General features: G+C 30.9%; 1 protein-coding gene across 1 annotated transcript in view; it reads left to right on the top strand.

The window, feature by feature from the left end:
• LOC114335995 (ceramide-1-phosphate transfer protein) overlaps nt 1-11,656 on the top strand; it is a 33,552-nt gene extending 21,896 nt beyond the window's left edge. Inside the window, exon 4 of the mRNA XM_028286297.2 lies at nt 447-11,656. Coding sequence (XP_028142098.1) covers nt 447-575 — 129 coding nt within the window. The 3' untranslated portion in view covers nt 576-11,656. The remainder of the gene's footprint in view (nt 1-446) is intronic.
• Nucleotides 11,657-12,309: the final 653 nt, after the last annotated feature.

The following is a 12,309-nucleotide window of genomic DNA, read 5'->3' on the forward strand; positions in this document are numbered from 1 at the left end:
TGAGAAAAGTTATTAAAAATTAAGAAAATAAAATTAGCAAAAATAGTAATTAAAGCGTATCGCTATACCGATAATATGTCCTTTACTGAATTGGTTATGGTGTTATGTTGTTTCCTTTCTTCAATATTGTGAAATTCTTCTTCTCTTAGCACTACAACTCGGGTGGTTCTTGGCTGACTGCACAACTCGGTTCCAATCTTGTGAAATTCTTTGTTTATAAATGACAAAGGCTAAAGTCATTTGTCAATGTTATTTTCTGTTAAAACATTTGTTAGGAAGTTCTATTCTTCCTGAAGTTCACTTTCATTGGAGCAGGTGTTTTGGCTGGTATAATTTTATACCGACATTTTTTTGTTTAATATTAAAATCTGCGATTTCAACGTGTAACTATTTTTTTAATGATTTTTGGATATCTCAATTCCTTACTTGTAAATTTTCTTGTTTAGGTATGTGGAGATGAAAAAGTTATACTGGAAGCAATGGAATTACTACCACACACTTTAGAAATCACTTCTCTTGTATACGATAGGTTGGAAAACATGTACACAGAACATAAACTTCACGATCTTCCTTAAACCTCAAGATTACTTCACATCAGTATTATCAATGATAAAGAGAAAACAATTATTGCTCCAAAAACGGTTGCTGATTCCAGTGCTACATCCATAATTTTGATAGGAGCGGAGGGCAAGGCTGAGCGTAACTCTTCATTCGATGTTGGCTTACTTAACACGTTCGGTGCTCATGACGACAGTGTGTTGTCACGACGGTTTCATTGAGGGTACCGACAACGCATGGGTGTCGGCGGTATACTCCTCAGAGGCATCTTTCAGTGCGTCACAGTTTTTCGATTTCTTTCTTGGAACTTCGAACACATTAAGTTGGAAGTGACAGAAAAAAAGGTACGTCCGTGATTAAAATCATTTATAACATTTATTGTAGTTGTTGATAGATGGCGCTATAATCGAACAAAAGATGATTTATGTATTATCTATGCGACTATAATCTGTACAATTTATAAGACTATGGGTCATTCCATTTCAAATCACTCAATTTTGGAGCAAAAAAAAAAATTTGGACCTCCGATTTGTCTGAAAATTGGTATGTAGCTTCTGCGGGACGTAAAAATAAGATATTTAAGGTCAAAAAATCTTCTTCTTCTTTTCTCAAAATGTTATTTTATGCGATTTTACAGTGATTTGGTGTTTATTTATACAAATTTGCATTTTCTATTGTAAAGTATCAAAGGAAAACATAATATTTTAATAGAAGAGACTCAAAAATGTCATTATATGGCACTATAATAAGATACTTTGATTCAAAACAAGCTTTTGATCAAATTTTATAGTGTAGAAAACGTTAAAATACCGTTTTTACATTTTTCTCCATTCCCAAAATACATCATAATCGATTTGGCTGAAAATTTGCCCACAGATAGACAAAACATAGGACTTTAAGTGGTGAGAAGGATTTGAATTATATTACAATACCAAAAAAGTTACATGCAATATTATAGTCAAAAATATAGGCGTCTACTGTAAGTAAAATTAACTCTAAAATATCGACCTCACGACAAAAATTCTTAAAAAGAAATTGTAATAATTGTAAATACGATTTATTTAGAACAATTTCAGTTCCTACCATTTTTGTCGAAACGTTAAAAATGGCGGTGATATTGAGCAAAACAGGTTCTCCTTTAAAATCAAGATGGCGGCTAACGTAACGGAGGAATTCATTCGTGATTTCTAATTTAGGCTACTATTGACTCCCCTAAAGATCATAAAAATAAAATTTTGGGCAGCTCGGCATTCAAGGTCAAATGCTATCCCGACTGGACTAATATATACCTACTTTTGAGTCTGATATTACTGCATGTAACTTTTTTGGTATTGTAATATTATTCAAATCCTTCTAACCACTTAAAGTCCTATCTTTTAGCTATCTGTGGGCAAATTTTCAGCCAAATCGATGATGATGTATTTTGGGAATGAAGGAAAATGTAAAAACGGTATTTTAACGTTTTTTACACTATAAAATTTGATCAAAAACTTGTTTTGATTCAAAATAACTTGTTATAATGCCATATAATGACATTTTTGAGTCCTTTCTATTAAAATATTATGTTTTTCATTGATACTTTACGACAGAAAATGCAAATTTGTTTAAATAAACACCAAATCACTGTAAAATCGCATAAAATAACATTTTGAGAAAAAAAGAAGAAGAAGAAGGTTTTTTGACCTTAAATATCTTATTTTTACGTCCCGCAGAAGCTATATACCAATTTTCAGACAAATCGGAGATCCAAAATTTTTTGCCTGAGTGATTTGACATGGAATGTACCCTATACAAGTCAAAGAACATACCTTTTTATAAGTTAAATAAACACAATTGATTTGTTTTTATACCAAATTACGATTAGGTATGATTCTGACAACTGTCAGATTTAACTAAAATGTCATGCTATGATTCTCTGCATTCTTAAACTTATATATTACGTCATTAATGACACACTGAAAGACTGAGAAGAACTTTAAATTATAGTCGTATAGATATGTAATAGGTAAATAATGGGTAAATATCTAAAAACAATTTCGATTATAGCGCCATCTATCAACAACTGGAATAAATGTTATAAATGTGTATGTATCACGGAGGTGCCTTTTTTCTGTCACTTGTGTCACACTGAAAAAAGCCTCTGAGAAGCACCATAGTACTGCTTTTTGACCTTACTAAATGAACCATTTAAATGCGTGGTACCAGCCAAGTGGCGTTTGTTCAAGATGGACACTGAACATGTTAAGTCGAAGAGCGCAAGCTAAAGAAGTTTCCAAGCTCATCACACTCTCGATATTTTGTAGTTTAATAGTCCATGTTGGACCGATAGTGTGATCTGCCTCGCCTATCGAAAGCTCACCAACACATTTAGCCAAATGCATGTCGAGAATGTGAAGCTAGCATAATATATTATTGTACTTATTTATGTAAGCTTGAACGTAACATTTTGTGCAATACGGAAAATGATCAAAAATACTACTTTGTTACAAAAATAAAATAAATATCTAAAACTGATGCAATCGATTTAGTAACGTATTTTATTGATGTTTATTTAAATATTTGAACAAATTTAATTACGTGGAGTAACGTTTACCTTATGTAAACACATTTTTTGTTAACTATTATAAAAAAAAACACCAAAGTCTACATATAATGTATCAACTCTGTGTGAGTGACAGAGTGACTGCGAAACCTATGGTTTCAGTTGCCTAACCATAGCATTTTTGGTGTTGCAATCAGAAAATCTTGACTGACTTGGTATGATTGGGTATGATCGCTGTGGGCACTTGTGCGTTTAAAAGCTTGACATGAATATTGTTCGTCCGCTATAACTTTTCCCATGCGTCACGATTCATTTTCAAACAAATTAAGTCAAAACATAGAGTGAAACGTACGCCGATGTGTGTAGTATACTACAGTATACAAAATGTATATTGGGTTGGGATAAAGTATGGAACCAAGCAAATATCTTTGAAACGAAAAGAACAATATTTATGAAACTTTGCATGCAAGTACAGTGACGGAAAAGGCATCTGTTGCCATATTTTTTGTTACTATTCCACTTCCGGTTTGGGACACCCTCTATATTTTAAAATTTTGATTTTAAAAGAACTTGTTATTTTTAATTCATACATACCAAATTTGGTAGAGACAATTTGTTAAAAAGTGTCTGTAGATAATTTTTTGTATTAATACAACGTAATAGGAAATAAACGAGTACCATCTATACTGTAGACTAAAATTGTTGTTTACATGCACTGCATGACTTATTTGAATTTAGTATAGTAGGTAAAACTGTTACTGAACTAATTGACAGAAATAAGTTGTATTAAAAATGGTTCATATAAGTGGAAAAGGTTATGGTGAATTTTCGTTTTTTGGAAGTGAATTTTCCAAATCCATGGATTGGACGTAGAGGATTCATAGAGTGGCCCGCTCGTTCTCCGGACCTCAACCCGTTAGATTTTTTTCTTTGGGTTATCTAAAATTACGTGTTTACGTTAGGCGACCAACATGCTTGCAGGATTTGAGACAAAGAATAATAATTGATGAATGTGAACTAATACGTGGAGAAATCTTGCAAAAAGTGACTCACGAATTTATTTATAGGCTTGCACGTTGTCAGGAGGTGAACAGCAAACATTTTCAACATTTGAAATTTTTTTTTTATTTTTAATATCATTGGTCTAACGTTAATAAATTAACCTATTTTTTAACTGTAAAGAGATTTATTTCTTGTTTTAATAGTTTTTTCTTCCAAACTTGGTATAATAAGTTCTTTTAAAATCTGCAAAAATATACAGGGTGTCCCATTTACATTAAATAAGTTAAGGGTATTTCCGGTGAAACCGGAAGTGGAGTAGTAACAAAAAATATGGCATCAGATGCCTTTTGCGTCTCTGTACTTGCATGCAAAGTTTCATAAATGTTGTTCTTTTCGTTTCAAAGATATTTGCTTGGTTCCATACTTTATCCAACTCTGTATACAGTCGGAAAATGAAAGAATACCCATGAACGATCACATCAATCACTTATTTTCTATAAATAACAAACGTTTGTTATAGAAAAAGACAGCAAATACAAAATAAGTGATTGATGTAATCGTTCATGGGTATTCTTTCATTTTTCCGACTGTACACATCGACGTTCGTTTCACTTTATGTTTTGACTTAATTTGTTTGAAAATGAATCGTGACGCATGGGAAAAGTTATAGCGGACGAACAATACCAACTTTGTGTCTAAGAGAATACATAGCAGTTGCAACGTATTGCCCAATGTGTACCTTATTACAAGCCACTGTGTAACTTTCACATCGAAACGATAACTACACGCGAAATTCAATGTCAGGTTATCGCTTCAAACGCATAGACTTCGGAATGGCTTGCAAAAGACAACAGAAGGGCACAGGGGAAGAATGGCAATAGTCCATTTGAATTTTTCTCAAGCACACTGAAAGTTAAAGTTTATTAACTTTTTATAAAGTCAAATGTAAAGAAAAATAATCAATCAAATTTAAAGAATAATAATTACTTAGACTTTATATTATATAGTGATGAGCGCGCTAATAACTGTCAGAATAACGCAAAAAATGGAAAACAATTAAGTTGTGAGATAAAAGAAATGAAACTAGTAGAAGTTGGAAATTTAGCGATAAAAATCTATAAATTTATATTATATTTATTGTTTCCCACCTTAGACGTATCGGACGAGTTTGGCAACTGCCATTGTGACAGTTTTAGTTGACATACTCCTCTTGATACTTCTAAAGATGGGAAACAATAAATATAATGTAAATTTATAGGTTTTTATCGCTAAATTTCCCACCTCCACTAGTTTCATTTCTTTTTATCTCACAACTTAATATGTTTTCCATCTTTGTCGTTATTCTGCCGGTTATTAGCGCGCTCATCACTGTAATATATTGACTTTATAATAAGTTAATAAATCTTAATTTTCAGTGTGCTGAAAATTTATTATAATTTGCATATAAATTTATTATAATTAGGAAAATCATTATAAGGACCCGTTCGGAGAAAAATTGTGCATTGTATTTTTAGTTATTTAAAGTTCTTTATTGGCAATATTAAAGTTATTCAGTCGTCGCCATTTCTTTAATAATTGGACTTTTGACTATATCAAAAAGCTTTCAATGATGAAGAGGGAAGATTGCTATTGGGACCGTGCAAGTTCGGAAAAGCGACACCTATTTCTACGCTCTGAACTTTTATTCGCACTTTTAATTATATTGGCCAATCATATGGTCCTCGTTACTGGATAATTGTCAAGGCCATAGTCCAAAAAAAATAATAAGAAAAAATAAGATTTAGGTTGTGTTATTCAAACGTAAAAAATTGTATGTAGTAAATAAAATTAGTTATTAAAATGCAGTATTGCAAGTAAAATACAATTAATTAAATTTACCTTTATATAATAATTGCATATCATATCAATATTGTGAAGCAATATATAATTTTTCTTCTTAAATGACAATAGGTATGAAATGTACGTCAATTTGACAATTTCAGTTGACAATATGAATTATTTAAGAAAGTTGCAATATTTCTCCGCTATTTGCGCACGATCGTTTCGCGTATCCCTTCCAAGTACTTGCACACCGCGAATAATTCACAATTTCATAGACCTTATCTAATCTTTGACATTATTAGACTTTTTTGAATGTACTTCTTTGTACACATTACTAATGTACTTACTAGTACTGCTCCATAATGTAGTACTCATTATTAGTAATAACTATTTTCCGAGTGAATGGAATATTATTTAATATTCCAATGTTCTAAGTTCGTCTAAAGCAAATCATCTAAAATCAATCTTTTAGCTGTACACAATTGTTGACTAATTGTATCGAAAACATTGTTATATTAGATTAATACAACCAAACTAAATCGATTACATCATTTTTATTATTAACTTTTTATTTCTAACATAGTTTTAAAACATAAAATTTATTTTCGTTATTATACCAAAACTTTCTACCAACTCTATTTTTTTAGTTTTATCTTTTTAAGCTTATGCTAGCCCAATGGCTGTTTTTATTCATCCATTCTCTTGCCTTTGAGTCACAATATTTCTTATATTTTTATATTTTATTACAAATAAGTAAGGGAGCTCCAACAAAAATTGTAATTTTAAGTATAAGAACTATCATAATCACGTTTTTATCAAGGTATATTTATGTGAGATTTTATTCTTATATAGTATTAAGTATTAGCTTGAAATTGTGCTCCTGTAATGGTGAAATCCAGTGTTAAATCTTCGATCCTACAAATAGTGTTGCAATTTTGGAATTATTGACTCTATTAGTATTCACTTTTAGACAAAACTTTAACACATTAACAACCACACCATCTCATTGTTAATTTGAATTATATTTAACTCACAGAACGCCTGGTCCAAACAGGGTGTGAGTTAAATACAACGCACGTGGCGTTTAATGTGTTAATATCATAGACATAATAAAGGGTAGACCAGGCAAGGTATGGGCCTCTCTGTGCATCGAGGTGTAACGCCAATATCAATGGACAATATTCACTTTGAGTGGTGTAACCATCTTTGTCTGTCACATGAGCGGGATCGCTTGGTTAAAAGAGATAGATAGACCACCGATCGACTGCTAGCGCGTTACGCTATTTTGCTCAGTATGCCTTATCTATCCTTATTATGTTGAAACAAAAAAAAAAGAACTTCTGTTGGAGTGAATGTAAAGACAGTGATATACTCCAACAGAAGTAAGGAAAAAGAAAGTAACTGTAAGCTAGGTATATATAAATAATAATAAGATAGTGTACTTGAAGAAAGGGGAAGTAAAATGAAAATAAACAGAAAATAGCTTCTCGCTGGAGAGGCTGAAGTAATAAAAATACTACTTTGCAGTAGTACTGAAGAAAGGGGGATTATTAAAAGGGATAAATGTAGAAGTATGAAGAGACAGAGGTAAACTAAATGGAGTGGCTAGCAAGAGATGCAAGAGAACAACTTGACACTCAAGGATGGATACGGCTCGTTTGCATGCCTGTCGAAGAACAGTAGCTCAAAGTAGATGCTGATGACTAGAAAAGGTATATACTAAGATAAAAATAATGTTCTGAAAATAAATAAAGATAAATAATTGCTAAAGAAGAACCAATTAAATAAAACTAACAAATCATGGGCACCAAGAAATTGATCTTCGATCACTCTCCCAGGTATCTTACACTGCTGTCAAATATTAAATATATTAAATCTGTAATAATGAACATAAAGGAATAATAAAAATAAATGATATACAAAATAAATAAATATTTATTAAAAATAACTACCAGATTTTTAACAATCTCTGAGTTAGACAAAGCATATACTGTGACTCTAACATGACAAAAGTTATACAAAAATTATATTCATTTAAGATAACAACAATAATGTTACCTGTTACAAAATTATATAAGTACCTCTTACATATAGGGTACAACTCACATGAGATTTCTACCAAATGGTTATAGTACGCCTGCTACGTACAACTAAATTAAAACCGACAAATATTAAAAGTAATATAAATAAATAAGCACAAACCTGACTAAGGGAAAATACAATGATGAATTAAACAAAATGGATTAATAAAAGTTATAAAAATGAAGCTAAGATAAATACCGAAACGATGACCTAAATTAACTGAACAAATGGAATAAAGCGAATAAACAAATAAAATATTTGGGAAACAAGCAAGTAATATTACAAAATAAATATCAAACCAATAATAATATATAAAACCCTAATTTTCTAGGCCTGATTACCTTGTGCACACAAGTAACTTACCATAGCTACAATAGTTTGGGAACCAAATATTAATATATAAATATGTCATATAAAAAAACCAAAGGTAAACTAAATCTGAAAAAATTAATAACATAGTGCATTTAACCAAATGTCTGAAATGTAAAACCAATAGTTACTAAATGCACAACACTAAATATTCCCAAACAAACCCATTCATCGAACGACTTCCAGATAAGGTTCGATGCTGCAATCCGTAGAATGAGCACACGGAGAGTGCTAACCTGTCCTATCCGTAGGTGCAGGTGGAAAGATGACAGAAAATGGGACTGGAACGTCCCAAAGTGTGTTTCCCAAATTGACATATTCCCAGTGATGACTTGACTGTGGCTGTAATGGTTTCCCTAGGTGGTCAAAGGGGCTACGACTTCACATTCTGGTTTCTCCCAAATGGCTAAAAACATTCCCAGTTTTATTTCCCATATAAACATGAGCAAAAAGTAAAGAGAAGAAATAAATTAGGAAACTTTTTAGAAGCATTAACATAGAAAAACCGATCATTAAAATGGAACAAAAACTAATCTCAGGTAACCTTGAACTATTTTGAGTGTGAAGACATGAACAAATAATGACATTGAATGTGAAATTTGAATATGTATATAAAATATTGGATGTTCAATAAATTTAAAACCTACAGAGAAATGATAATTATTTCCAATATTAATTGAGAATTGCATATGTTTGGTTATGTCTAACCAAAATCTATTAATATATAATTTTCCTTGAATGGATATTAAATAATCGAAATAATCTATATATTTCACTTAATGGGTTGACTCAGAAAATTTACCAATGAAACTACTATTTCAAATATTATACAAGCTAACATATAGTTATAAGACTAACAAAAAATTATTATATAAAAAATAAATCTCACCGAATGATTCCTATTCAGACTCCAAAAGGAGTTGTCACACACATGTCTCCCAACTCCAGACAACCCTTGGTGTTAACTTTTTACTTTAATTAAACTGGATGTTATAAAATAAGTTGGATGGAAATCATCCGCCATTTTATGGTACCAACCAACTTCACAGCCACAAGTCAAGTAAGGAACCTTCCTCGCTACTTCAAAGATGAGAACCTCAAACGACCACAGAACATGAATTAAATGTCACGGAACGATTTGACAAGTGTTCCGTAGACGTCGACGTGTGACGTCACGTAAGTGGTCCTTTACGAGGAAGTTACAGTAATTAATTAAGTGATCAAAAGAAAATAATTATAAAAATAATTAAAGCGCTAAAAATGATATTATAACGGGTGGACCGTTACAATGTCTATGGTTAATATACACAAAGCCTATTCTAAAAATACGTGTTCTTCATGTCAAAAGTACATATTTGCGCGCCTAAAATTGTAGGGGAAATATTTTTTTTCATTCAAAACAAATTCACATAATTGGGCTCAAATATCTATATAACATAAAATATTGTTTAAAATTTTCTTATTGAAATTTTAAACAATATATCTTTATAATAATAGTCTCCCGGTTTATACCGCTAACGCGGCTTTAGAATTTGAGATTTATTCAGAACTATCTTCAATATATTCGTTTTAAGCTTCGCTATTATGAAGTACTACTTTTGTCTACTAGTTTATACTAAGCTTTAAAGCTAGCTGTCGATGGTTATTTTATAGGTGAGAATTTAATACTTGATTAACCAAATACAAAAGCTAAAACCAAGTAATTACCTGGGAAGTTTTGATAAATAAATATGTAGATAAAGTATGATAAATATATATCTAAAATCCCCAGAGATTTACTGTATTCCATAGCTTTGATTCTTAGTGTAAATTTTTTCTCAATGTGTGTGACCATAATTTACTACCTATGCTTTGACTAATTTAACAAAGTGGGTGTCAAAGTTTGATGAAAAAATATTCCTCACACTTCAGTTTGTGTAATGTTGAAATATACTGCTCACTAAAAATAATGCACTTCAACAAAAAATGATACAGTTTATAGATACGGAAGCAGGAATATTTTTTAAGAAGGAAACCAAACATTGTCGTTATTCGTATCTTAACGGTGTAGGGGAGATGACTTTTTAGAACCATTTTTAACCATCGAAACTCATTTTTCTACATTACTTAAAATATTTATAAAAGTTAAGAAATTAGTGGGTGTACAGTATCTGTCATTAACACTAAAAAAAGACCAAATGTAGTAATTTTTTACGTAATTTCGTTATTATGTTCCTTCATATAGTCTCTAGCTATTCCGAAGTACTATTATTACAAGTCTGTTTTGTTTCCTTTCGTCATATACAGTTATGAGCGCGCAAAATAACGCAAAAGATGGAAACCATAATACATTGAGAAAAAAAGGGGATGAAACTAGTAGATGTGGAAATTATCGTTATAAACTTATAAATTAACATTACATTACATAGTATCCCATCTTTAGACGTCTGTGACAGAAGTATTTTATAAAATTCTACTGTCACAGTGACAGTTGTCATACTCCTCTGATACGTCTAAAGGTGGAAAACTACGTTACCTGGCTGACATTTGTGTCTGTCATTGGTCTTCTTCTTTTATCTTGTTAACATAATATATTCCAAAGTATATGTCAAAAAAGTCCACATAAATTCTCAAAAGGTTTTTTTGTCCCAGTTAACATCATTGTATTATTTTCCCTGTAATTATAATTTGTCATGTCCTGGTACTAACAAATTATACTATTTAGATGGTTCGTCCAGTTCTCGTCACCAAAATAATGAGTTTCTTTATTTCCTGAAATTTCTATTAATGACAAAAACTATAATATAGTATATTATAACGAACAAATTAGCCAAATAACTGATGTGCAGTCATATGTTCGTTGACAGCAGTGGCTATATTCTTGCGCGTTTGCGTACAGTTCAATCCCATGCTAGCAACGTTAACCGAGCAATACACTGTAACTTAACACAAAATATGTAATTACCTAGCAAAAAATCTTAACATTTACTTTGAAGAGCAGTATATTTTATCAAATGTTTTCAAATTTTATACTTTTAGTATAGTGTATAGTAAGGTATTTTATATTAATTAGAGTCTACAACTATGCTGAGTGTTCAAAAGTATTATAAAACATCTTTAAAAGCATTTTGTGATAAAATTTTTTAAGTAGTCCCTTAGGACAAAAAGTACTTCTTGTCATGTTTCAAATGTGCTTAGGTAAGATTAGGTTTATATAATATATAATGCACTATTTACAATATTTGAAATATAATTCATATGTGAGTTTAAGTGATTAAAATAAAAAGCTGAAATCAATATAAAGACTAGTTTTTTTTAAAGAAGTGTAGGTTGTAGCACCAGCCCCACGAATGGAAGCCATTTTTGTATAACAGCTCCAGCGTGGATAACAAAGGCAAAAAAAAATAATATGTAACTCGACCAATTAAACAAACATAAAAATATACTTGGTGCTACGTAACCTTACGGAGTACCTCGGTAGCTCCAAGTCTTCAGAGATCTAGGGGTGTGGATTCTTAATAGATTTTAAATATAATAGAAACTCAATTGCTCGGGGGCGCCATAATTAAAGGAAAATGAAAGAGGAAGCTTACATAAAACTTAAAAAAATAATTAAAGTAACAAGTTAATAAAAATATATAGTTATCATAAGATACAAACACATTTACGTAAATATAAATATATCATGACCTTAGTGTTCTCATGTTGATTTCTCACCTATGAACAAGAGAAAAGGGATCAGATAATATTATCAATAAAAAAAAATCATTATAAAATGAATAAACTTTTTATTAAAATTTAAAAAATCAAAAAATTAAATGATGGATCTCTTGTAGACAATATAAGTGATTCTGTTGACAAAAACAATAAAATGGTTTACAAACAATAGCTTGTCATATAGTCCTGTCCTTATTCTTCACGTTGTGAATGTCCAAAGCACGCACTTTTCACTGAAT

The sequence above is a fragment of the Diabrotica virgifera genome, chromosome 1 (assembly GCF_917563875.1).
Source record: "Diabrotica virgifera virgifera chromosome 1, PGI_DIABVI_V3a".
In the NCBI taxonomy this organism is placed as follows: domain Eukaryota; kingdom Metazoa; phylum Arthropoda; class Insecta; order Coleoptera; family Chrysomelidae; genus Diabrotica; species Diabrotica virgifera.